Here is a 25,744-nt window from a genome sequence, read left to right as displayed (position 1 = left end):
TAAAAGCCATGTATAGAAGACAAAAATGACAAAATGCTAATAGTGGCTCAGAGAAATTGTGACTGATTATTTTTCTCTATTTTTACCCTTCTTCCTAAATTTTTTTACAGTGAAACCATTTCTAATTAGGGAAAAAAAAAATGGAGGGACTTCCCTGGTTAAGTGTTTCCACTGTTCTGGGAACTAAGATCTCAAATGCCATGCAGTGTAATCAAAAAGAATTTTAAAAAAAAGAAAAAACTGGATAGAAATACAGTTGTGACTGGAAGTGTCACAGTAGATATTAGTAAACTACTTTTTTATTAGTAAAATAAAAACAATAAAAGAACATAGTTCATATAAGGAAAAGGAAAAATTAACAAATACAAGGAATCAAACTGTAGGGGAAAGGGTTTATCTGTTGTTAAGAGTTCAGATGTGTCAGTAATCTATTTCGTTCATAAAGACAAGCATCTGTGACGTCCTCGGCGTGGCTGCAGGGGAGGCCGCGGAGGGGAGAATGGCAGACCGGAAGGCGGGAGAGGAGAAGCCTGGGAAGCCGCCCCGAGCTGGACCCGCCGAGGACCCGAAGAAGCAGCAGAAAAACCTGTGAAAACTAAGACTGTTTCTTCCAGTAATGGAGGGGAAATTCCAGTCGCAGCGCTGAGAAGCGATCAGCTGAAGATGAAACTGCAGACCCCCCGACAAAGCCTACAAAGACCTCCAAGTTTGGATTTGCCATAGGTAGTCAGACGACAAAGAAAGCCTCAGCCATATCCATCAAACTTGGCTCAAGTCAGCCTAAAGAACCGGTTCCAACTCTTGCTCCAAAAACCCTTTCAGTAGCAGCAGCTTTTAATGAAGATGAAGATAGTGAACCAGAGGAAATGCCTCCAGAAGCAAAGATGAGGATGAAGAATATTGGAAGGGATACACCAACATCAGCAGGACCAAATTCCTTCAATAAAGGAAAGCATGGGTTTTCTGATAACCAGAAGCTATGGGAGTGAAATATAAAATCTCATCTTGGAAATGTCCGTGACCAAAACAATTAAATGATGTGTTTTGAAATTGGGGTGTGGGGTGGGTGTAAAGTTAAAAGGAACAGTTTCCTTTTTTAAGGAATGGTATAAGACTATCTTTGGAGCTGCTTTTTTTTCTTTTTCTTTTTATAAATATTGAGTGGTACACTAATAAATGAGAACTTGAAATTAGGAAAAAAAGTATCTATAAATACAGAGAAGCAGAAATTGCTTCTCGTTTCTAACTTCAGTGTAAAACATAAACTTCATTGTATGCATATTGTTAACATGACCACAAATGCTCAAAAATCAAAATTTCCTTTGTCACTGCTCATTCAGTTTAGAAATGAAAATGCCTTTTCCAAGTGTCTTGGTTACAAATGCCATAAATTATGTGGCAATGCCCCAAAATTATACTTAAAAGGAATTCATCATTTTAAATGCTTTAATTTTTTAAAAAATTGACTGCAGCATATCAGCCATGTTCTTATTGGTAGGGAAAAAGAATACAAGCAAAGAAATAATACACAAAGAGAAGACAAATAAATTTAGAAAATGGAGCATACAATAGCATCAAAAACTGATTCCTTCCTTCTTTCTTTTATTCATTCATCCAGCATTTCTGGGGCACCTCTGAGCGCCAGGCCCTGTGCTGAGTTCCTACTCTAAGACCCAGGCAGGAGAGAGAGACACTGAGCTAATTAAGCAGAGGCAAAAGGAGAGGTAGGCCAGGGAAGCTAGTGCAGGAGGGAGCAGCCTGCACCACTGAGGGTTCCCCACACTGAGGGTCACCTGCGTTGTGAAGTGTCGCACATGATTGTCAGCAACAAAGCAGAGAAGATCCTTGTCTGGAACCACCAAGCCTTGAAAAAGGACGGTTCTCGTACCCGCCTGCCCCCACACATTTACTGCTGGGGACGCAGATCGAGAAAGACTTGTGGGAAACTGCACCTGGAGATACTGAGAAGGAAAGCAAAATAAAGCTAAAACTGGCACCAGCTGGGGTGGCAGAGGGGCGTGGGTCAGGTTGGAGCTTTGTGTGTTTACACGTGAGCTCTGGAGAGCTAACAGCTGATAGAGGGAGGTCCCCGCTGGGTCTCCTGTGTTCGGACAGGACAGCATGGGATGGAGAAGACAAAGGGAGAGTGGCGGGCACCCCCCCCCCCCCCCCGGCAGAGCCTCCGGAGGTTAAGGCAGCACCAACCTCAGCAGCCTCTCCGTGGGGTCAGTGGAGAGCAGAGGTCCCAGGTACCTTCCAGAGTGAGAGAGAAGGAGTTCACTGGGGCTGAGGCGGCCAAGTAAGAACTGGGGGGATCCTTGTGGTTTCCAAGGTGAAAAGAGACTTGCAGAGTCATGACTAGAGCGTGGGACATGGTCTGGTTGGCTTTGAGCAGATGGAGCTAAAGCCACTTCCTCTGAGAAAGTTCGAGCCAGGAGCTGGGATGCGAAGGCCCTCCAGGCAGGACCGAAACCCACCGGAGCTGCAGGGCTTGGAAAGGCTTGGGCTGCGATATTCCAGGTGGCCACAAGATGGCAATAGCACGCTATAAGTGTCTGGCTCTGGAGCCCTGCCGTGTTAACGTTTCAAATCTCATTTTTAAAAGTGTTAAGTGTAGAACATCTATGCGGAGTAAATAAAGTGAGTCTGTACCTAGAATAGTTTGCTTGTCCTGGATCAGGGCCGGGGACTCAACTGAACTTGACCTGAGGTGTCGGGCTGTGCAGAGTCAGGCGGGGCCCCTCCTGGGGGGCAGCCTTGTAACTCTGAGACCCTCTGGACATGTCTCACCGTACACAGCATCTGTGTTTATGAAAAAGAATCTTGTGTAAATTCCATCATTTTAAAGATTCTTGGATCAGTCACTGTTTAAAGGAACAGTATAAACTGTTGGAAAGGGGTGCTCTGTGGTGCTCAGTCGTGTCCGACTCTGCGACCCTCTGGACTGTAGCCCGCCAGGCTCCTCTGTCTATGGAATTAACTCCCCTAATATTTGATCTCCAGTGTCAGTTCTCAAGCTGACCACTTTGGACTTGAAGGGAAGGCTTGCTGTGGGTGTCCAGTGCTCACCCCAGGTTAGATTCCCTCCAGAACATCCCAGCCCCCAGTCCTCCACACTGGGCCTGTTGACCCTAGTGAGGCCAAGCCGGGCCCAGCATGAGACAGTGCAGGAGACAGGCCTCTCCAGGGGTGGCCCAAGGACACCTGGCCAGCCTGGAAGCTCCTGAGGGTGGAGGGGAGGGCTGGGCCATCTGGAGCACCTCGAGAAATCTGAGCCCAAACAGAACCAGAACAAGATCTGATGTGGGTTTGGAACCATTTCGGGTTCTCCAGGAAATGGAGTAAACCAAAATGGACCTGCTTGCAGCATCATGCCACCCCAACCTCTCCTCCAGGGTCAAACCCTGACCACAGAATTTGTCCCTTGACTAGTAAGTCTCCTGGATCAAAATCTGGAGCTTCCAAAACATTGCTTTTCCTTTTGGCTATTTGCAGTGTCCACCCAGAGCTGAGGCTGAATATCACACATTTACTCTAGTTGAGAAATTAAGTTTCAGGATTCCAATTTCATAATGACAACCATTCCCCTTTTTATTTTTCCTTTCTGTAAATCTACCATTCTGTAAAGGGTGTTGACTTAATTTGAGGACTCACAGTAATTCAGGTCTGCTTGCTAAATATCCTTATATCTCTTGCCAAATCCCACAAAAGTTTGTTGCCTTTTTTGTGGGAACAAGCAGCAGCCTGGAGAAAACATTTCTGTGTTTGTTGCACATTGTATTATTGCTTCATGTCTCTTGAGTCATTTGATGACTTTCTTGTAAGGATTAGTACAGAAAACAAGGCTATCCTCCTTGAAAAACTGGTCAGTGTTCTTTGTCAGATTAGAGAGTTATGTAACCCATCACGTTTCCCTTTTTGCTTTGAGAAGCTCAGAGCTAAATGTTGTTAAGTCGCTAAGTTGTGTCCAGCTCTTTTGTGACCCCATGTATTGTAGCCTGCCAGGCTCTTCTGTCCACGGATTTCCTAGGCAAGAATAGTGGAGTGAGTTGCCATTTCCTTCTCCACAGAGCTAAATGTAATAATGATCAGTCTTATAATTGTCAGTCCTGATGACCTCCCCTTCTCTTAACTGTCTTTGCAATTTTCTTGTTTTGTTATTTTGTGTGTGGGTGTGTGTGTATGTGCTTTCTAATTCTAAACTGCTCCACTTCTCTTGTGAAAGTAGGCAAGTCTGCTTCTGGAACTTATTCGGTGGAAAGTTATGAGTAAAAAATGATACCCAAAGCAGGAGTGCATGTGGGACTCCTTGAAATTTGAGGGTGGGACAGAACGATTCAAAGACGTTATGCAGACGGTGACAGCAACTCCCTAGGAAGCAGGCGAGAAAACCTGTTCCTCCTCATCTCAGCTCAGGCCGGGGCTGGGGTGCCGCCTACCGTCTCCTTGCTGGGAGGAGAGACATCGCCATTCACCTAGAGAGAGTCTTGTTTCTATTTAGTTTATGAGACAACAGGCTTGAGAACAACTCAGGTGAACTGTGTTGTTACATAGGTATCCGTGGCTGCAGAAACACCCACATCTAGATTCCTATGTGGATTCCATTGCTGATTTGAGAACGTCACTGAACTTCTCTGGGTTTTAAATGGCCTCTTCATCAGTAGTAAGGTGGCAGGCAAAAAGGGTGACATGGAGTTAGGTATTTATCCAGCCTCTAAATGAGGGATGGTTTTTACACTTAAAACCAGAGAAGTTGGACTTCCTGGTGGTTCAGTGGTTTCGACTCTATGCATCCAATGCAGGGGGCCCGGGTTTGATCCCTGGTTGGAGAACTAAGATCCCAGGTGCCCCGTGACATGACCCAAAAAAACAAAAACCAGAGAAGTTACAGAGGAAGAAATGTTACAAAGGAAGTATATTAAAATGTCAGCATTTGTGTGCTAGAAAAATAAATACAACTACTAACAAAAAAAGGACAGAGGAACAATTTTAATAATAAAATGCAGAATAAGCCAACAATACAAATCTATTTATTTTAATCAAGGAAATAAGAAAAACAATTTCTTTTAATTGCACAATGCTGGTGTCAATATAGTGAAACTTTCTCAATAGTGCTCACAGGAGAAATTAATCAGACCCTTTAAAAAGCCATTTGGAGGATTGTGTGGAGGGTTTTTAGAGTATTTATAACTTTGGCCCAGAAATTGTATTTCTGGGACTTTGTGCTATGAAAACAATCCACAAAATGGGAAAAACTCCTTGTAGAACGATGTCCATGGTGAGGCTGTTTGTATTATTTAAAATGAAATCAATATAAATATCTGATAGCATAGATAACACAAAATGGATAGGACATTTTTTAAATTAATGCTTTAATTTAACATGGCAAATACTTGGTACAGCAAGATATAAAATAGTATGCATACATTTATTGTCTACAATGATATTTTTATATATGAGAGTTCGAGAGTACAAGAAAATGCAGTAGTGGTTGTGTTAAGAGTAGCAAGAAAACTTTCTTGAACCTCTGTTTTTCAAGAACATAATTATGTTACTTAATAAAAAAAATACACAGCTTTTTACTTTAAAGGAACAGAAAATAAAACAAAGAGGTGGATTAGATATGTATTTCCCAGATTTTTCAATCCAGATCAATAAAAGTAAGGAAAAAACAACAAAAAGAAAAAAACAGGGATGGAGCCTAAGAGAAATTACTGTATTTAGCTTGCCAGGTTAATGATATCTAAAAATAAATATTATCTATTACCAATGTAATTTAATAATTAACAATTTAACAAAGGGAAAGTCATTTTTTTTTATCTTATTGGAGGAAAAGGCCATTTTAATATCAAAATGGTAGGATGGATAACTTTTGCTATCACGTCCTTATTTCCTCCATTGGCTGAAGACCTGTGGACCCCTGATGGCCGGCTCTGGGGTCAGACTTGGGAACCTTCTCCCAAGATGAGCCAGGCCCAGGCTCTGACCACCCCCGGCCTCAGGGTTAGTGGGCCCCCCGGCAGCAACTGCCACTTTTCCAGAATTTTAGAGGGTGTGCTGGTACTTCTTTGGGAACTTCAGCTGGCAGTTGTTCATACCTGTGATTGATAAACACTGAGGCCTCCTGTTTGCAAATACTGAGCCTCCTGATGAGGAACGCCCGGTGATGATGGATCACCGCTCTCACAGACAAATCGTGGAGTGCTTCAGCTCGCCGCCTCTGTGTATTTCATACACAGGCAAATTGGATAAAAATCAGCACCCCCGCCCCGAATATAGCCTCACACTTTTTCCGTGGTGCCTGGGAAAAGGGGAGCCTGGCAGAAATACAGTGTGGTCTCTACCATCCCCACCCCTGCTCAGGAAAACTTAGGGAAAGTTGCCTGGGAGCACTGTTCCCTCTGAGTGCCTGGGGGTTTATGGACGAGGACCAGCCAATGGATGGAAGGGTGGGCACTCACCCTGCCTTCCAAGAGACACAGGCCTTCCCTGAAGGGGTCTGGATTTACCTTCTCCATAAATCTACCCGTGTCCTCCCCATGAAGTCAGGGATTCTTGAACCAGAACAAAACACCAGGGGAGCTATTCAGAAGCCCAAGATTCTAAGGTCAGGAGTAGGATCTGGGATTTTAACAATATACCTGCAGGTGATTTCAGTGCCTAACAGACTTGAGAACAGCCAGGTGAAGGTCTCGGTGAGTGTTCAGATGGGTCTGGTAGGTGTATGAATGAGGCCACAGCGGGGACCTTTTATTTATTCATTTAATAATGTAACTGAGCACATTTTGCTCCATCTCAACCTGGTGGACCCCCACATCCGAGGTGCTCTGAGATGGGGGAGGCCTCCCTACTGCAATCCTCCCGGAAAGGGAAGAGCCACTTCTGATGGTTCTGTTTTGTGAGCCCAGGACTGTAAGGTGGGGTCCATCTCCAACCACTCACAGTTCTGGAATGCTCCCCGGGGAGGTGTGAATCAGCCTGCCCTTCTCTCCCCGGGCCTGCAGCCAGGTGGCGAGTGTGTTTGTGCGGGGCAGACACGTCTGGGTGTGGTGTGTCACTCATCCTTTTTTCTGGCTGTCAAAGGTGCAGATAATTAATAAGAAGCTGGATCTTAGCAACGTCCAGTCCAAGTGTGGCTCAAAGGATAATATCAAACACGTGCCAGGAGGCGGCAGTGTGAGTACCGTCACACTTTCCAGCTGTGGTTCCAGGTTGGAGAAGTGGCATGAGTGTTTGTACTTGCGAGACATTGCATAGAATAAACCATGCTCAGGCTCAGTCTATCCGGGTAAATGCAGCCCAGACTCCCCGCACCCACAGGTCCAGGAGGGGTGCCCTGTTGCATGGGCAGATCGAGTGACTGGTCCTCCAACCTGTTCTGGAAGCGGGATCCTCCCAGCCCCATTGTCGCGCCTGCTCACGGGGAGCCCCGCAGCCCCTCTGAGTTAGAGCTAAACGTGGTGGCACCCGAGACTGGGCTCTGACACCACCTCCTCCATCACCTGGGTAGGTTCGCTTTAAGAGGCTCCACTGGGAACAGCTGGCCCACACCAAGGTCTTTACAGTCCTGCCTCGGGACAAGCAGAGGCCAGCCAGGCTTTGCTCCCGTTTGTCTTCTGCGTCTACGAGGGATAAGCCTCTTGGCTCTTGTTTGAAACCAGTTCCACCCCTGGCGGAAGCTCCAGATGCGAAAGAGCCCAACAAAAGTACATCAGGGAGCGGCCTGCAGCTAAGGGGGACAGAAATGCTACTTGGAGCCCTTTGAAATTTGGCCGCCTCCAGGTGTCCCTAGGGACTCCCTGCATTTCCCCACTGGATGCATCCCTGAGATTTGGGGCTGATCCTCATTCTTGCCTGCCCACTTGATCAGCTCTGCCGGTATCTTCCAAGTGACCAAACTGGGTGTAGACTTGGCATCCTGAGGCTCGGCCCCCCTTCTCCACAGCCCCTTTGCTCCCCCAGCCTCTCTTGGTAGGCCTCGGGCAAATGTTGAAACATACTGGGGAGCAGGAGATTCAAGCCCCTTTGAGGTCCACCCCTGGGGGGGAGGATGGCTTGTAAGAGCAGGCATCTGGTCCCCAGCTGGCAGCGCTGGGGAGGCAGTAGTTTATGTGACAGTGGAAGCCCTGGGGGTTGTGCTCTCTGTCCAGAAAGTGCCCAGCCTCTACCCGTACATCATCCACATCCAGACCTGAGGGTTTATTCTTGCAATGTGCTGCTGCCTCCTGCCTGAGCACCCGGGGCGGGCTCTGCCGCTGACTCCTTGTGGCCCCCGGAGTGGCGGGCACTCACCCCGAGGCTGCTGCATGGCGCTTCACTAACGCTTCCTCACCGGTGTCTGCTCAGTGTCCCCCCCCCCCCCCCCGCCCCAGTGCCCCCCTGTCTCTGCTCTCCTGTCCCACTGCCACCTTGTCTTCTGCCAAGAGAAGGGGTGGGGACCACCCTCACCCACTGCCGGCCTGACCATGGGCTCTGGGTGACATTGCTGTTTTAGCTTTGACTCCTGGCTTCCCTGCCGACAGCGGGCTTCAGCCAGAGCAGGAAAGACATGTGCTTTCCGGTTTAACTCGTGTCTGGTCGGCTGATGGGAGGTTGTGCTGCTGGGCTGGAGGCGGGGGTCCAGTGGCCGCAGTCAGCAGACCGTTCCTTCCAGCAGAAGCTTGGGGGAGGGGGTGCATGCCTGCTGCTGGGCGGGCAGTGCTTACGACCTCGAGGGACTTCCCCAGGAGCACCTCCCGTCCGTCCTGCACTCTGCGGGCCGGCGGGCTAGCCTGGGACCCGGCCCGGCAGAGAGCCACAGGATGTTGGCTCGTGACCGCTGCAGTAGAACCTGCTGAAAGGTGGCTGAGGGTGATAAGGCGCTTGGGGGTGGTGGGCCCCTCCTCAGCTTGGATGTAGCTTCCCAGCAGGCAGGCCCTGCTCCTTCCCGCGGTTCTCCCTGCCTGCTGCTTGACTCCCGGCTTCACTCCGGAGCCTGGCTTCCTCCCTCCCCGGCCTCAACCGCCTCGGCACCTCCCGGTCCTGGCTCCCGTCCTCCCCGCCCTCCCCCATTTCTCTCCCTTCCCCTTCCCTCCCCCTCCATCATGCCTTACCCCCTTCCTCCTCTTCCTTCTACACAGTGCCACCCTCCTCCTCCGCAACTGGTTACACCCCCGCCCCAAACAGGCTGAAAAGAGAAGAGGGAAGCCTCGCACACACCAGCCTTTGCTTCAGCTTGCTCCTGCGAGGAAAGGGGGGGTAGTTTCCACAGCCCCCTGTCCCCCCATCTCCAGCACCCCACCTGGAGCACAGGCTCAGAACCCCTCATTAACCCACCCACCCCCACAGGCGCGGGCTCCCGGCGCCTCCCTCCCCACACCTACGCACACGGGCCATCCCCTTGTCAGCCTCCATCAACTCTCTGCCAGTAATCGACAAACGGCAACATGATTTTGATGAACGTAATTTGGGATTATTCCAGATGATTTAGACCTAAATAAAAACTCCTCCTTGATGTGCTTGTTAAACCCATTCTCGGGCAGGAGGCCATTCCTCTCTCCAGGTAACTCCAGGGCAGGGAGCAGGAGCCCACTGGCTCAGTGGTGATTGGCCTCCTGTGTCCTCAGGTGACCTCACACAAGGGACGTGTCACCCCGTGACCATCAGGGGCCCCCACAGTCATGGCTTTGTGCAGACTTCCTCAAGAAGACCCCCTCTGCTGACGCTGGGTCCCTGTGGGGTGTCTCCTCCAGGCGGCCGGGAGTGGCTGTGTGGCTGGGCCACATGCTGCACCCTCAGGCCGGCTCTGAGCTCTGGGGCCCTTAGGCCTCCCCGCGTGTGTCTGCTGAGCCGCCCTGAGACACTAAACCGGTGATTCCTGCTGTGCCGCCTGACCGTCCTGCTCGTGTAGCTTTGCTCCTTTCGGTAAAGAACCAAACCGTCCAGGACGTTGTGTGCCCAGGCGCCGCCTGGCGCTTCACTCTTCCCGGGTCGCCGAAGTGCACTGGGCCCCGCTCGCTGACCATCGTTGTTCTGCCGTAGGAGTGCTGGGGTTCGTAAAGCTGCTCCTGGGAGAAGGTGCTCCTAGCCACTTCACCCCGCCCTCTGCTCTCGGAGGCCCAGCAGGCATGGCTCTTTCTCTTTGCCAAGGTTTTTCAGATGCCGCACACACGGACACCTTCTTTTTCTGTCCTCACTGAATGTGATCTTTCGATCCCATGTCAGGAAAGAGAATGACCTTTTCATGTGTGTTTGCCAAACCAGTGGTGTGGGCCCTGCCCCAAACGGCGGTAGCCCTGTATTTCTGAGGGTCCTTGTCCTATGGGATCGAAGGCACTCCATTTATTTCACTCCCAGGGCAGGGTTGGCAGAATTCCAACACATTTTCCCATCAGTACTAGGGTGTGTTCCTCGTGGCAGACCGGAAACGCTGTCCGAGCAGGGCTGCTGCTTTTTATTGTTTCAATCCCAACAAAATAATCCTGCTTTACTCTCTCTTGTTCTCTCTCCCCTCCAGGTGCAAATAGTCTACAAACCAGTGGATCTGAGCAAGGTGACCTCCAAGTGTGGCTCATTAGGCAACATCCATCATAAGCCAGGTAGCCCTTGTAGGAGGCAAGACGGGGCGGGGTGGCCAGGGGGCGGGACCGGATGGGGCGGTGCCTTCTCCGGAAGTGGCTGAAAAGGATGGCTGGGATGGGCCATCAAGGAGAGTGTTGGGGGTGGAGCTTGCTGGGGCCTGGGAGGTGTGGCTCTGTGTGTAGCGCCTGAGAGGGACCAGGCTGCCCAAGACAAGGTAGGAAGGGAGGGCAGATGCTGAGCTAAACCCTGACCCGCGGCTCTCCAAGCGGGCTGCGCACAGGGCCTCTGAAGCTGGAGAAGGACCTGATCTGGCCCCCGAAGACTAGCTCCGTGGATTTGGTCCCCAGTTTGGTCCTCAGCCAACAGGAGGGACATTTCAGCCACTGCTCCAGCTACAACAGGGGAGTCCTGGGCCATGGCCATGTCCCCGCCGAAATGATACTGTGGAACTCCCCATGCGTGCCCTTCCCCTCTCCATCTCATGCCATGCAGAAATTGGTGCTGCCTGTAGGTCTTTCTGCAACAGTGGAAACGTTCTGTACCTGTCCTGTTCACTGTGGTAGCCACTCACCATATGCGGCTGTTGAGCATTTGAAATGTGGCCGGTGCAGTTGAGGAAATGAACCAATTTTATTTAATGAAATTTGGGGAACTCCCTAGCGGTCCAAAGGTTAGGTCTTGGCGCTTTCACTGCCGGTCCCAGGTTCGTTCCCTGATCCAGGAACTAAGATCCCACAAGCCTTGTGGTGCAGCCAAAAAACTTAAAATTTAAATAAAATTTAAGTAGCCATGGGCTACCATCTTGGAGAGCCCAGATCTAGATTCTAACTCCTGCCTGAGAGTTCAGAGCAGGGCTTCTGCCTTAGGCCCTCTCTGGGGCTTGAATCATTACTGCAGGAAGAGAGGTGGTCAGAAGTGCAGTCTAGAATGTCATTATTTTCTGTCTCCCTTGGACACTTTGGGGGAGTTGAGTCTTTCTGCCTCTCCTGGGGCCACCATCCCATCACACTGTGAGGCAACTTTGTTGAGTGGCTTTATCCTTCCAAAGAAAGTAATGTCTCAGGTCATGTCTCCCACACTTGGACAGGGCATCGAGTGTCTGAGGAGGGAGAAAATGTCAGGGTCCTTCCTTATGAAGGGTGCATTTTGTCCTTCAGTTTAATTCCGAGGTCTTGCAGGATGTTGGCATAGAAAGGCTCAACTCCTTGGAAGCTGACCAATTTAGAATAATTTCTCTTGAACTGAGCTGTCCTTTACCTTTGCACTAAGGAGGAAGAGTTTGCTGAGTAGATATTTGATGTACACCCTGATTAGTAAGATAAAAAGAAAAAAATGAAGATGAAGCAAATTGTTTTCAAGCCCTTTGGAAGGACCTACTTGTTCCAAACCACACTCTAAATAAAAGCTGGTCGTAGCTCCTCCTCGAGGTTGGCGTCTGCATGCAGTCGCTGGCTTAGCCCTCACTCAAGACTCGGTGCCTTTTGTGTGTTGTGTTCCAGGAGGTGGCCAAGTGGAAGTAAAATCTGAGAAGCTGGACTTCAAGGACAGAGTCCAGTCGAAGATTGGGTCCCTGGATAACATCACACACGTCCCTGGCGGAGGGAATAAAAAGGTAAAGGGGCGGGGCAGAGGCTGTAACAGAGTCCAGTGTCTCAGAGCAGGAGAGCTGAGGGTCCCATATGCACTGGCTGGAACTGGATTCTCAGCTACTTGCGGGGCTCCACCTGGGCTGCCCTTCACCATCCTTGGGAGCCTTACCAGCCTTGATGCTAGGCCCCACCTTGGAGATTCTGACTGGTTTGTCTCAGAAGCCATCTGGGTACCTGGAGTGGCGCTTTTAAAGCCCCCAGGTGACTCTTCAGTGCAGTTAAAGGTGAGAGGTGCTGCCCTTGGCCCTGTGGTTGGCCAGCACCCCCAAGAGGAAGTAGCCATCGCCAAAGCCAGCCCCAGTCACCAAGAGCCAGTCATGGGAACGTAACCTTATTTTCTAAATAGGTCACAGGCAGTTAGAGCCAAACAGTGATGCTGGATCCAGGTTTCAACAAAGCTTCTGCAAGTGTCCATCAGGAGGCCACTGGACCGAGAACCTGGGTGTTCCCCACGGTTCCTAGAAGCCCTGGGTCTGGATGTCTGGGTGCAGTGGGGGCTGGGGAACCCCAGTGCCTCCCTCTGGGCTCGTCACAGAACTCTGTTGTGTGGCGACGCTTTTTCTCTTCATAAATTCAGCGAAATGCCCTCTGGGGTTTCCTGCCCGTGCCTGCCCTGAAATTCTGCAAGTGGTTCGTGTTCCCGTCTTCAGTGCCTCCCAGCAGCTGACTGAGGAGGACGGGGACGGGAGGGCTGCCCCAGCACAGAAACCAAGACCCGGCCCAGCGGTGCGGTGCAAAGGGCCCCACTGTCGGAAGTGGCAGCTGGGCCAAGCTTGGTGGGAGCCGGGGTCCCCAGGCAGTCACCTCCCTCCCCCATCCCGCCCACCACCTCCTCCTCCTCTGATCTGGACCGACAGACACACTCCACCTTTGCGGTGAAAGCCTGACTGTGTGGTTTCTGAGCGGCACTTGCTGGACTGAGTGCGCTTAAAGCAGCGGTTGGCGCTGAGACCTCGGGGCTGACCTGACCTGATGACCAGTGATGGAGCCCCATGAAGGCTGAGGGGCATGTGGGGTCCAGGCTCCCCACAGGTCTCCCTGACCATCACGGTTGTACATACAGCGTGCCTGGGTCTCCATCAGACGTTAGACCCAGGGAAATGAGAAGGGTTTTTTTTGCAAAAGGCCAGCTTGTTTCCATTGCTGCCCCCACCCTGTTTAACACAGGGCCTCCCTGCCCTGGGGAGCTTAATGAAACTGCCGTCCCACCCTGGAGAGTCTGACTGATTATATATGGAATGAGTGGGTAGGTCTGGCTGTTGGTGATTCCGGGTGAAGGAAGGCTGCTACCCCTGACTCTGGAAGCTTCTCTTTCCGGGGGAAAGCTCTGGGCTTGACTCTGCTTGGAGGCGTGACCCCCGGAAGCTCTGCAAGCCCTCTCAGCCTTGGGTTCTTCTTCAGCAAAACGGACAGAAACATCCCCGTCCCGGAGTTAGCAGCAAAATCCAGGTCTGGACTTCTGTTTTCACTCATCTCTGCGATGCCTCAGAAAGGGAGGGCCCTGCCCACTGCCCACTGCCCGGAAGACACTGTCCTGGTCCCAGAGTTTCCTCGTGTGCGGTCCCATTTTGCTCTGATGAGCAACACTGCTGACAAGCAGCAGAGTGCAGGAACCCCGCCACCCGAGTACTTTCAGCTTGGGGAGTTTGGGGACATTCCCAGGAGGCTGTCACATTTTTCTTAAGAACATAAATGTACGTCAACATGGTCTTTCAGTTACAGTAATAAGGAAGAGTCCTTTTTTCAAAGCAGTCACCGAAAATAAGCATATAGCTTAGATGGGAGCCTGATTTTTCTCTACATTCAAATGCCCCTCCAACAGGGGCTCTTCTTGGGATCCGGGGACTTCTGAACTTGTAGGGAGAAATTGTCAGATGTGTGTGAGAGCAGGCAGGCAGGTGTACACATTTTCCTGGTCTCACCAGATGCTCATGAAGGTCTTGTGTTTGTGCTAAGTCACTTCAGTTGTGTCTGACTCTTTATGACTCTCTGGACCGTAGCCCATCAGGCTTCTCTGTCTATGGGATTTTCTAGGCAAGAATACTGGAGTGGGTTCCCATGCCCTCCTCCACGGGATCTTTCTGATCGAGGGATCGAACCTGTGTCTCTCAAGTCTCCTGCATTGGCAGGCAGACCCTTTATCACTAGTGCCACCTGGAAAGCCCCCAAGGAGGTCCCAAGACCCCAAAAAGGTTGAGGATTACTGTGTCCATCACTTCAGAGCTCATCAGGAGAGAATAACTATGTACTGCTTGCCATCTGCAGCTCAACTGTCTGCTTCTGAGCTTTCCAGGTATCCTTTGGAGCTAAGACCTCCGGGTCAAGGATGCTCTACTTATTTTTTTCTTTATTTTTAAATTGAAGTCTGGTTGATTTACAGTGTTGTGTTAGTTTCATGTGTAGAGCACAGTGATTTAGTTATACATGCATACATATATTCTTTTTTGGATTCTTTTCCTTTATAGGTTATTGCAAAGTATTGAGTATAGTTAGTTCCCTGTGGTAGACAATAGGTTCTTGTTGCTTATCTATGTTATATGTAGTAGGGTATATGTTAATCCTAACCTGATTCATCCCCCTTCCCCTTCCCTCTTTGCTAACCATAAGTTTGTTTTCTGTCTGTGAGTCTCTTTCTCTTTTGGAAATAAGTTCATTTGTACCTTTTTTTAAAGTTTTTTTTTAATTGCAATATCGTTCATTTATGGTGGTGTGCCAATCTATGCAGAATGACTCAGTTATATACATACATCCTTTTTTTATTGTATTCCATTCCATTCTGGTTTATCACAGGATATGGAATAGAATTCCCTGTGCCATACAGAAGGACCTTGTTGTTTACTCATTCTATATATATATATATATATATATACTAGTTTGCATCTGCTAATCCCAAACTCCCAGTCCATCCCTCCCCCACGCCCTCGTGGTCACCACAAGTCTGATCTCTGTCTGTTTGTTTCTGTCTGTGAGTCTGTTTTTGTTTTGTAGATGGGTTCATTTGTGCCATATTTTAGATTCCACATACAAATGATATATAGTATGTGTCTCTTTCTGACCTACTTCACTTAGTATGATAATCTCTAGTTGTATCCATGTTGCTGCAGATGGCAATATTTCATTTTTTGTGTGGCTGAATTCCATTCCCACATCTTCTTTATTCATTTGTCAATGGACACTGAGGTGGCTCCCACGTTTTGGCTGCTGTGAACATAGGACTGCTGGATCACATGGCAGCTCTTATTTGTAGACTTTTTGTTGATGGCCATTATAACTAGAGTGAGGTGATACCTCGTGTGGTTTTTGACTTGTATTTCTCTAATAATTAGCAATGTTGAGCACCTCTTCATGTGCTTTTTGGCCATCCTTGTCTTCTTTAGACAAATGTTTTTTTAGATCATCGGCCTAATTTTTGACTGAGTTGTTTGCTTTTTTGATAATGAGTTGTATGAGCTGTTGGTATATTTCAGAATGATGCGCTGCTCTGATCAGGGCTCCGTTGCCTCATGCTTTCTGGTACACCTGCCAGCGCTGCCCACAGCAGCTGCCACCTCCAGGGTCCTCATCAGTCATCGGCAAAGGGGAGGAATGTGTTTGGCTCACAGCTGGATGGCTGGGGGTCTGGGCCCCTCCCTGTATCTCCTCCAGCCTCTCTTTCCACACTTCCATCTGCGGTCTGGCAAAGTGCATGTGCACATCAACGTGAAATGTGCATGCCTTTTGACCTACTAGCAATCCCACTTCTAGGAGACACGGTACATATGCGAAATGATGAGTACAAGGTTATTCAACATTTTTCATACACAGCATTGTCTGTGAGAGCAAAAGATTGGAACAACCTAAATATCTACCAACAAGGGAGTAGATACATTTTGGTATATCTGCTGTGATGGGAAAGCACACAGCCTCAGCAAGCAGTGAGGGAGCTATGTAGGGTCAATGCAAGGTATTAAGCCTAAACGAGGGAGTGCAAAGCATGTGGATACTGTTGCCATATGTATGCATATATATACATGTATATGTATTTTTTTCTCTACTCACACATACACATGTTTGCATGTGTGGGCTATTCCTAGAAGGGTACACAAGAAGCCCACAGTGGTCACTGCTTCTGGAGAGGGGGCCTGGGGGGCTGGCTGGCAGGTGACTAGGATGCTGCAGCTTAGCTGTTGGGAAGCCATGAAACCATTGTGGCCACCATGGCTCCCTCCCTCCTAAGGCCGGCAGGCTATCACCCGACCCAACTCTCCTCCTTACCCTGCCCCCTCTTCTCTTGCAGATCGAAACCCACAAGCTGACCTTCCGCGAGAACGCCAAAGCCAAGACCGACCACGGGGCGGAGATCGTGTACAAGTCACCCGTGGTGTCGGGGGACACGTCCCCCCGGCACCTCAGCAACGTGTCCTCCGCCGGCAGCATCGACATGGTGGACTCGCCGCAGCTCGCCACCCTCGCTGACGAGGTGTCCGCCTCCCTGGCCAAGCAGGGTTTGTGATCAGGCCCCGGGGCGGTCAGTAATCGTGGAGAGAAGAGAGTGAGAGAGTGTGGAAAAAAAAAGAATAATGCTCTGGCCCTTCGCCCTCTGCCCTCCCCCAGCTGCTCCTCACAGATCAGGTCATCGGCTCATCACTAACCTGCTTGTCGCTCAGCTCTGGCTCGGGGCTTCCAAACCAGTGACCGGAACAGAGCCAAGTTCAGCTTTCCAAATTGATGGGTGGGCCAATCCTAATAAAGTATTTTTAAAAACGCTCCAAAAGAGGGCCCCACCCAGAACTTCCTTGGGCAGTTACTTTTGATTCTTTTTTTTTCCCCCTCTGAGCGGAAGAGGGAGAAGGGAGGCTCTGAAAGCTACTTCCGGGGGCTCTCCAGGCCTGGGGGGGTGCCCCATTCTGGGGGTGTCCCCGAGGCAGCAGTGGCAACAAGGGACTTGCAACTTGGCACATTGGCGGAGCCACAGGCGCACGGCGGCCTTTGGAGCAGGGCGGGGTGGGCGGGGCCGGGCAGGGGGGCGGGGAGGGAAGGGAGGGGCCTGTGTGGGGAGAGGAAACCGGGGCCTGGCTGGAGGGCAGCCGGCGGGGCACAGCCTCCACCACCCACCGCAGTCTCGGACCAGGCGGAGTCCCGTTCTTGGCGGCTCGGGATCGGCTGAGGTCGCTACCCTCTGCGGGGAGAAGGGACGGGGCAGGAGAAGGAAGGGGATGGGAAGGACGTCGTGTGGGTCACCTCCTTGGAGAAGACCACCGAGCGTGGCCTCTTCCTCCTCGCAGGGGTGGGGGGGGTCCTGAGGTGGGGGGCTTCTCTCTGCCCCCTGGAAACCCCGTTTTATTGAGTTCTGAAGGTGGGAACTACAGCCACGTTTTTGGCCACCTCACAGATCTGGCACTTAGGGCTAACCAGTTCTCTTTGTAAGGACTTGTGCCTCTTGGGAGCACTTGCCTGTTCCCGAGCCTGGGCCTCCGGTCCTGAACCTCTCCTCCTTCCCACGGCCATGCAGCCCCCCGTCTGCCCCCGCCACGCCTGTGTGTCTGCCGTGCGGAGCCCGGTCACTGCCTGTCCCCTCACTACGTCACGCTGAGTTCCCCGCCTCACCACCCACCCCTTCTCGGTGATGGACATTTTCCGATGGGGAGACACCTGCTCTCTACCAGGGGGGAAGTCAAGGAGGCCGAGGTCCGGACACCGGGGACCTCCATCTCTCTGAGTTATAGGCATCCAGCTGTGTCCCTCACAATGGACCCCACGACCTTACTCAATTCCCTGCCCCCACCGCCATCACAGTCACAAGCCAGGGTGGGGTTCGCAGTGACCCTGGATGTTCATGCCTTGTCTGGGCCCGGTCCCCATCCAGTGCCGAGCTGGCAGCAGGCTGGCCATCCCGGATGCCAGCGATGGCACTGGGGCAGGCAGGCAAGGCCCCCAGGGCAGGACCACGCCCCAGCTGTCCCCCACTTCTGCCCCAGCTTGTGACTGCCAGCCTCTCGGAGCCCAGCCGCTGTTCGACCCCAAGTCTGTGTCATCACCCAAAAAGGGAAACGTGCCCCCTCAGAAGCAGGGTGGTCTGTCCTGGAGCAGCTGAACATATACATAGATGTCGCCCTCCCCTCCCCGTCCACACCCTGTCGCCTTGTAGTCTGATTTGTCTGTTTATGCTTGGATTCACCAGAGTGACTCTGATAGTGGAAAAAAAAAAAAAAAAGGACGCATGTATCTTGAAATGTAAAGAGGTTTCTAACCCGCCCTCGTGGGAGTCCTAGGTGTCTCTCACCCCCCAGCGGGACTCAGATCCAGAAGGCCCACGTGGCTCTCCCAGTTGATGAAAGATTTCCGTCAGCATCAGGGAACCAGCAGAGACCAGATCCTGACACTGGAGAACCCTCGGCTGTGAACACCTGAAGCCCAGGAGAGGACAGCAGCTCCGGTACCCCCTCCCTGACCCGGGGCTCCCTTCTGTCAGGCAGAGGGCATGTGTCCTGCGGTGAAGATAGCCCTGGAGAAGGCCCATAGCAGCCCCCAGAGAGGGTCAGACAGCTCCCCGCATCATCAGTGCCCACTGGGGCAGGGCCTGCAGCCCACCCCTCAGCTCCAAGCTCTCCCTCAGGAAGGACGGTCCAGCCGCCCACTCAGGGCCCTACGGCCACAGGAGGGCCTGGGACGAACGACCGGACCCAGCTTTCTGACGTGGTGACAAGTCAGGAGACACTTGCTGACCCTCTCCTGCCACGGGGACAAGGGAAGCAGCCTTTGTCAAAATCTGTTTAAAGGAAATCTCAACCTTGGTCCAGGTCTGCCATTTCTGGTGTGGGGACAGTCAAAGGCAACCCTGTGGGGCTGGGAGGGTCAGAGTCCGGGGCCGGCTGCTCCGTTTGCAGTCAGAGCGTTCCATGCCAGGGATCATGTGGGCCCCAAACGTCCCCCCACGAGGCTCTCCTCGGCTCTCCGAGTCCCAGCTGGTCTTGGAAGGGTTCTGAGGAAAGAGGAGGAAACGGTGTAAAGATGTGAGCGATGTGGCCCCTCCTTACTGCCACCAATTTTGGCCGCGTTCCTTGCACCCCTCCTTGCCGTCTCGTGTCCGGCTTTCCAAGTACTTCCTTCCCAGAGGGCTCTGGAATTGCCTGTGTTGGGATCAGCCTGAAGATCATGGTTTAGGTGATCAGGTCAGTTGCTATCGTGGTTTAGGTGACCAGGTCAGTTGCTATCGTGGTTTAGGTGACCAGGTCAGTTGCTATCGTGGTTTAGGTGATCAGGTCAGTTGCTGGCAGGGAGTCTGCAAAGGGATGCTGGCTTGTAACCTTAAATGAGGACAATCCCCCCAGAGCTGGCACACCCCTACTCCCGTTTCCTCCGGAGTCGGTGTCCCTCATCCACCTGGTCCCCTCAAGCTCTCCACTCACTTTATCAATAGTTCCATTTAAATTGACTTCAGCGGTGAGACCGTATCCTGTCTGCGATTGCTTGTTGTGTTCGAGGGGGGAGGGGGGAGGAACCTGTAAGATAGTTAACCACTGGGCAAAGGGGTACAGTAGTCCGAAGCCTAGTAACTCTTTCTTCGTGATTTCAACCACGGTGCCAGAAGTCCCTTGGGATTTCGCCTTTCCACTGACAGGTGCGGCAGGCTGCCAGCTAGTTCTCCTTCCCAGCCAGGTGGTGAGGTTTGTGGAGGAATCGAGATCCGGTTGCTGTCCTGCTGCCCTTTTGCAGGGTCCCAAGCCCACAACCCTGCCTCCCAAAGCTGCTTTGAGGCATCCTTTCCTCAAAGTTATTGGCACCTCCGTGTCACCTTTCCCACCAGCTCGACACACAGCCTGTACTTCTAACAGCTGCTAAGATCTTGTCACCCTTTGATCTCTGTCCTCGGAGGAGAGCAGAGAGAGGCAGGGACGAGGGCAGAGGTGGAGGTCATCCGCCTGTCCTCTCTACAGAAGTGCGGCTTCAAGAGCCTTCTGGTTTCTGTTTTGAAAAGGGTTTACCCTGGGCACCGACAGTCTCACTCCTACTGGACCGAGCCCTGTGAATCTGCAGTGTGGGGCAGGACAATTTCTGGCACTTACAGGTCCCATGATTTCTTTGTTAATTTTGAGGGTGGGGGGAGGGACATGAAACCATCTTAGCTTAGCTTCCTGTCTGTGAATGTCCATATCGTGTATTGTGTGTTTTAACAAATGATTTACACTGACTGTTGCTGTAAAAGTGAATTTGGAAAATAAAGTTATTACTCTGATTAAATAAGGCCTTTGTGTATGGATTTAAAGGACCAGAAAACAATGTTACAATTTCTAAGTCCCTTCCCAGCCTTTGGGAACTTAGCTCAGGAAATGACAATACTGTTGAAACCAGGATGTGAGGATTTACCAGCTGGCTCTGTGGCCCTGAAGGTGAAAGGACTCTCAAGCTTGTTTGTTTCGATTTTCTCAAACTGGTGCTGGCAAACCATCCTGGTCCAACTCAAAGGGCAATAAATACCCTTGTGGCTAAGCTCACAAGGCTCAGCCTGTAGAAGACCCAAACCACTGTATTCAGACCTGAGCAGGCAGGGTTAGCTCCGTGAGATCTCTTGATCCCTGGAAATGAGTGGAGAGGCCTGGGGATGAAGCAGGACACTGACTGGGCTGGTCAGTGGAATGAGGGGCTCTGGTTCCTTCCAGGATCAAAGCTGCTCTCCTCTGAGCCTCATCTCAGATGGAGCGTGCTAGATCTCTATTAGGGATCCCAAATAGCCCCTGGTGAGGACAGAGGAAAAGAAAAGCAGACACGCAGAACCCATCGTATTATTGTTCCTTAGTGCTTATGTCAAGTTCAGGCCTTTGATTTTTCCACAGTTTCAAAATAATCACTTTTCTCAGCTTTTCCTGAGATGCTTTAGCCATTGCAGACAGAAGCTTAAGTACAGCAGATCTTAACTGCGAACTACAGAAGCAGCAACAGGGCAGCCAAAGACCTCAGAACTTGGGTAAAAAAAAGACCAAAAAAGAAAAAAAAAAAAAAAAATATATATATATATATATACACATATATATAAAAAAACACTCAGGCAGCTTCACTGGCTGTGTCAACCTGACTGCTGTGAAAAGGGAAAAAGGAACCAGGCCCACCCACTTACTCATCTTCTACAAAGAAACTCAAAACTTTTCTTCTTTCCTCACAAGAAAGCTGCTGAGAAGCAGCTCAGGCTCTGTGCAAAGTATATTAAATCCTCAGTGATCTCAAACCCAGAGGAGGTCAAAAGTGAGATGTGACATCTCCACTAGAGAGCAATTTATTTTCTTTATAGTCTATCCTTCTTGGCCGTGCTGGGTCTTCGTCGCTGCGCGTGGGCTCCCTGCGGTGGAGCCTGCTGCAGGGAGCACTGGCTCAGGGTGCTGCCCCGGCTTCAGCAGTCGTGGTGCACAGGCTTAGTTGCCACTTGGCATGTGGGATCTTCCCGAATCAAGAATGAACCCATGTCTCCTGCATTGGCAGGTGGATTCTTTGTCACTGAGCCACCTGGGAACCCTAGAGAGCAATTTAGAGTAGATTAAAAAAAAAAACCAACACTGCTGGCTGGCCTCACCAGAGGTAGGCATATTAAAGCCAAAGTATAGAAACGAAGACCCAGCACAACAACAACAACAAAAGGCAAATGAACTTAAAAAAAAAAGCAATGGGTCAATTACTTATATCCAACCACCACCACCTTTCCTCCTGACATCTCTTACCCGCCACACCTATGAGAACCCACATCCCCTCTCTGGTGACCGTCAGAGGAGCTCACCTCTGCCCAGAAGATGGCACGGAGTCTTCCCAATGTTCAGTGCCAGTCAGAGGAACTCCCCAGCAGGGCAGGTCCTTACCACCATTACCACGTCCAGTGACAAGAAAGGCCTGGCATACTACGTTCTGTAACTTTTTTTTTATTATTTTTTTCAATTTTTCCTTCCTTTTTTTTTTTTAAGCACTAGTCTGTGCTTTGCGAACAGAATCAAGACATTAACAAAGATCAGCTTCTCTGAAGAAAAGCATTTCTATAGAACAAAGACAGCTACATGTTTCGCTGCCAATACACAGCTCAAAGCAGGAAAAGAAAATATTTACAAAATACAAGTTTTTTTTTTCCATTTTTGATTTTGTTTTTTTTTTTTTTACAATGCTAAAAGGGTTATTCAGAATTTTCAACCTTATAAATAGAAGAAGCACTTTATGCATAGGGATATGGTGCATTATTGTTTTTTTAAAGAAACAATGACAAACCCTTTAACTTGCAAACAGAATCAAAAAAAAAAAATCACTAATGTTGAAAATTGTGAAAAAACCCCAACATTAAGCAGTTTGTCTACTATTTTTATACGATTACAAAATGGCAAAAAAAAAAAAAAAAAAAAAGTCCTTATTGCCCCCCTTTTGGTGATGTGATCATAGATGAGACAGGCACACGGTTAACCCAGGGGGTGACGGGGAGTGACGGGACCCACAGCAAGGACCAAGGACCAGACAGTGTTCCACAGGCAAAGGAGCTCGAGAGAGGAAGGGTGGACAGACACCGACAGGGAACTGGACTGGCGGAGGAGGGGATGCGACCAAATGATTCCGAATGACCCCATCCGTGAAAACAGGATTCCAAAGGGGCGATGGCTGCTCATTTCCCAGACTCCCTAGAGTCAGAAGAGTGGGAAAACCCTACACCTCCACAGACCAGGATAAGTGGGAGAAACGTTCCGAGGGGAAGGACCAGGTGTGGGTGTGTGTCTGGGGTGGGGCAGCAGATGAGGGGACTGGGAAGGACAGGGACCCGAGCAGCCGCAGCCAGGTTACTGCAGTTTAGGAGCCAAGACAGGGACGACTGAACACAGAGGAAACCCTGGGAGGTCTCCAAGATCTGCAGGACAAGAGGAAGCCGTTCGGTCAGCTGATGGCTGAGTGGGAACAGCTGGCAGGCCGGTCAAGAGGCTCTGGTTGGGGTGCTCCAGCACAGACGACCAAGGAGACCCAGCTGGGGGGGCCAGAGCTGAGCCAAGCCACGGAGGGGCGGGCCAGCAAGAGCCCAGAGCACACTGCTCTCCCCAACCCTCACCTCAGGGGGCGACACGGAGCTGCGGAGTCCTTCCCCTCTGCCCACCTGGCTGTCCCACCTTGCCCACTGGGGCGAAGGAGAGGGGTGACCATCCGACATGGCTAAGTCCAGTGATTCAACAGTGCAGAGGAGATGCCGGGACCAGGCCGGCAGGCTCTTATCCTGAACTTCTGTTTGCCAACTGGAGGAAGTGCTCAGGTGTGTGACAAGAAAACATGGAAACCAAAACAGAACAAAAATCAAAACAAGAAAAAAAAAATACCAAAGTAGAATCTAAATTCCTTAAATTCACTAAAAACTGTGAAAATTTTCGGCATATGATGTTTGAATATCAAACGCAGAGATTTCTGAAGCTTTAATGCCAATAGTTAGTCTGTTTAGATTCTCGTATCCCACTCATCTGTGAGTTGGACGCTGAGCTGTGACTGTGGCGGTCAGATGCCGACTCTTGAGGGGAACGACAGGAGGCGAGGTGGGCGCCACCTCTGTCTCCCGGCCAGTCTTGCTGCCCGAGGTGCGCCGAGTGCAGCGGGACGCCCGTTCCTGTGCATCCAATTGGTCCTCACTCTCTGCCTGGGGGCTGTACGCCAGGGGGAAGGTCCGCCGCTCCCACGGCTGGACGGACTGTGGGCAGACAAGACGCCATGGTGAGGACTGGCCCCAGGTCTGTGAGCTCTGGGGCAGGCTTGGGGACGATTCTCAGAGCGGGCACACTTGTAACAAGGGCCAGTGTTCCATGGCACCTTCAGAAGGTCAACTTCATGTACAGTCCCTTGTCCACTTCAAACGGGATGGGGGGGGGGGGGGGTGGTCCATAAAATGAAGGTCCATCTTGGGCAGGTACTGCCCCCCCAACTGCCCCATCTGCCGCCTCCAATCCCACAGAAAGGTGTTGCTGCTCACCTGCTCGTCCAGCCCCAGCTCTGGCGTGGAACAGCGTGTGTCTTCGCTGGCCAGGTGTCGCAGGGTGTCCCGAGCCACGGGAGTGAGGGGGGCCGAGTGCAGCTCCGGGCTAATCGGGCTCCTGGGGGACTGCCCGTGGGAGAACTCCGACAAGGAGTGACTGCTGCTGACGTCCGGGGAGGCGGGCTGGGGGGTGGAGGGGTTGGCACAGCCCAGTTGGGGTGTTGTCCGTCCATCTGATGACCGGTAAGACCTGTACCCCGAGAAGTGCAATCTAAGTGCCCGGTGACAGGGAGTTTCTCATCTATTCATTTTTGGGGTTGGGAGGTGGCATGGCGTGGCATGTGTGACAGAAGCTTTCCGACCAGCAAAGCTGAGGCAGACAGACACCAGCAGGTGTCTCCTTGGAACCACCAACCCTCACCTCCCCCGTCACTGTGCACGGGGCCAGGCACACGCTGTGGGCAGAAAGCGGGAGCCCTAACCCCTCTACCTGAGAATCCTGAGGGCCGCTCACTGTAATAGTAAAGGAGAAAGGGGGGGACAGTTCTCCCAAGTCAAGGGGGGCCACAGAGCTGGGCACACTCCACTGTCCACCGAAGGTGAGCTGGTGCGGAGGCTTCCAAAGCTCCTCCCATTGCATCACCAGACCCCCCAATTGGCCTCCAACTTCCCAGACGGCCTACTCCTGGAGCTGGGAGACCACCAGAGTTTGTCATAACTGGACAGTAACCACTTGGCGAGGACCCAGCTTTTGACTACTTATGCCCGCACGGGTCCCAACAAACACCAAGGAGCGTGCGCATTCTCCACCACTGCCAGTGAGGAACACGAAGAGCAAGCAGGTGAGAACCCATGGACAGAGCTTGGGCCCGCGCTCCCCGCCGACCCCCCCGCAGGCCCTGGGGACCTGCGCCTGCCACATCACCTGCTGCCCCGCCGCTGCGGTGGCACACTTGTGGTCCACAGCCACCGAGCCCTTTCCATCTCCTCACATTTGGCATGCAGAGCGGCGAAGGCTGCGTCAGACAGGTCCTCGATCTGCAAAAGAGCACCTCTGTGGACCCCCGTTTCCGCCAGGAAGTCACTTTTAAGTGGGGGTAGATCAGTTCTAGAAGCAGCACATCGCCTCCCCCCTCCCCCACATACTAGGCTCTTCCTGGTAAGGACAAGAATACAACGCAGCCTGCACTCGACACCCACAGGTCTTGAAGTATCTGCAGTGTGTGTGCTCTTCTAAGAGGACCGACCATGCCATTACCTCCTCGTTCTCCTCGTCAGGGCTCCCCTTCAGAGACCGAAGATCAACCTCCCGCCAGCTGCAAAACCAAGAAGGCAGAACTGTGAGAACGCAGGCAGTCAGGCCAGAAAAACACATGCGCGAGGGAATGAGCACTCGCCACCTGCTCTCCCTGGGCCTTCTCAGCCCTGGGGGACTCTTTTCCATCAGAGGCCTCACACTCGATACCCACAAGGGCCATAAACAGGGAAAGCAGGCTGAGGGTGGGAGCGGAGCTGGGGGACCGACAAACTCAAGCAGAAGAACCTGTTTAAAGGGGACCAACGCTACTCAGCACCAACTGGTTGCCAC

General features: G+C 51.3%; 2 protein-coding genes and 1 pseudogene across 26 annotated transcripts in view; 2 read left to right on the top strand and 1 right to left on the bottom strand.

The window, feature by feature from the left end:
* Nucleotides 1–20,432, top strand: part of MAPT (microtubule associated protein tau) — a 120,874-nt gene extending 100,442 nt beyond the window's left edge. For 15 of the 21 annotated variants that reach the window (XM_070479610.1, XM_070479601.1, XM_020881484.2 and 12 more), the window contains 4 exons: nucleotides 7,084–7,176; nucleotides 10,496–10,577; nucleotides 12,060–12,172; nucleotides 16,486–20,432. In XM_070479610.1, coding sequence (XP_070335711.1) covers nucleotides 7,084–7,176; nucleotides 10,496–10,577; nucleotides 12,060–12,172; nucleotides 16,486–16,701 — 504 coding nt within the window. In that variant the 3' untranslated portion in view covers nucleotides 16,702–20,432. The remainder of the gene's footprint in view (nucleotides 1–7,083; nucleotides 7,177–10,495; nucleotides 10,578–12,059; nucleotides 12,173–16,485) is intronic. The other 6 variants (XM_070479600.1, XM_070479609.1, XM_070479606.1 and 3 more) reach the window with 3 other exon arrangements.
* Nucleotides 485–2,148, top strand: LOC110130476 (PEST proteolytic signal-containing nuclear protein pseudogene; annotated as a pseudogene).
* A 1,645-nt stretch (nucleotides 20,433–22,077) lies between the features above and the next one.
* The window catches only part of KANSL1 (KAT8 regulatory NSL complex subunit 1), a 171,090-nt gene continuing 167,423 nt past the window's right edge, over nucleotides 22,078–25,744 (bottom strand). For all 5 annotated transcript variants that reach the window (XM_020882785.2, XM_020882913.2, XM_020882993.2 and 2 more), the window contains 4 exons: nucleotides 25,415–25,472; nucleotides 25,082–25,194; nucleotides 24,154–24,406; nucleotides 22,078–23,874 (listed from right to left, as the gene is read on the bottom strand). In XM_020882785.2, the coding sequence (XP_020738444.2) occupies nucleotides 23,647–23,874; nucleotides 24,154–24,406; nucleotides 25,082–25,194; nucleotides 25,415–25,472 (652 nt within the window). In that variant the 3' untranslated portion in view covers nucleotides 22,078–23,646. The remainder of the gene's footprint in view (nucleotides 23,875–24,153; nucleotides 24,407–25,081; nucleotides 25,195–25,414; nucleotides 25,473–25,744) is intronic.

This window comes from Odocoileus virginianus, chromosome 17 (assembly GCF_023699985.2).
Source record: "Odocoileus virginianus isolate 20LAN1187 ecotype Illinois chromosome 17, Ovbor_1.2, whole genome shotgun sequence".
Lineage (NCBI taxonomy): Eukaryota > Metazoa > Chordata > Mammalia > Artiodactyla > Cervidae > Odocoileus > Odocoileus virginianus.
The sequence above is the reverse complement of the archived record's forward strand: the minus strand, read 5'-3'. Positions and strand labels throughout refer to the sequence as shown.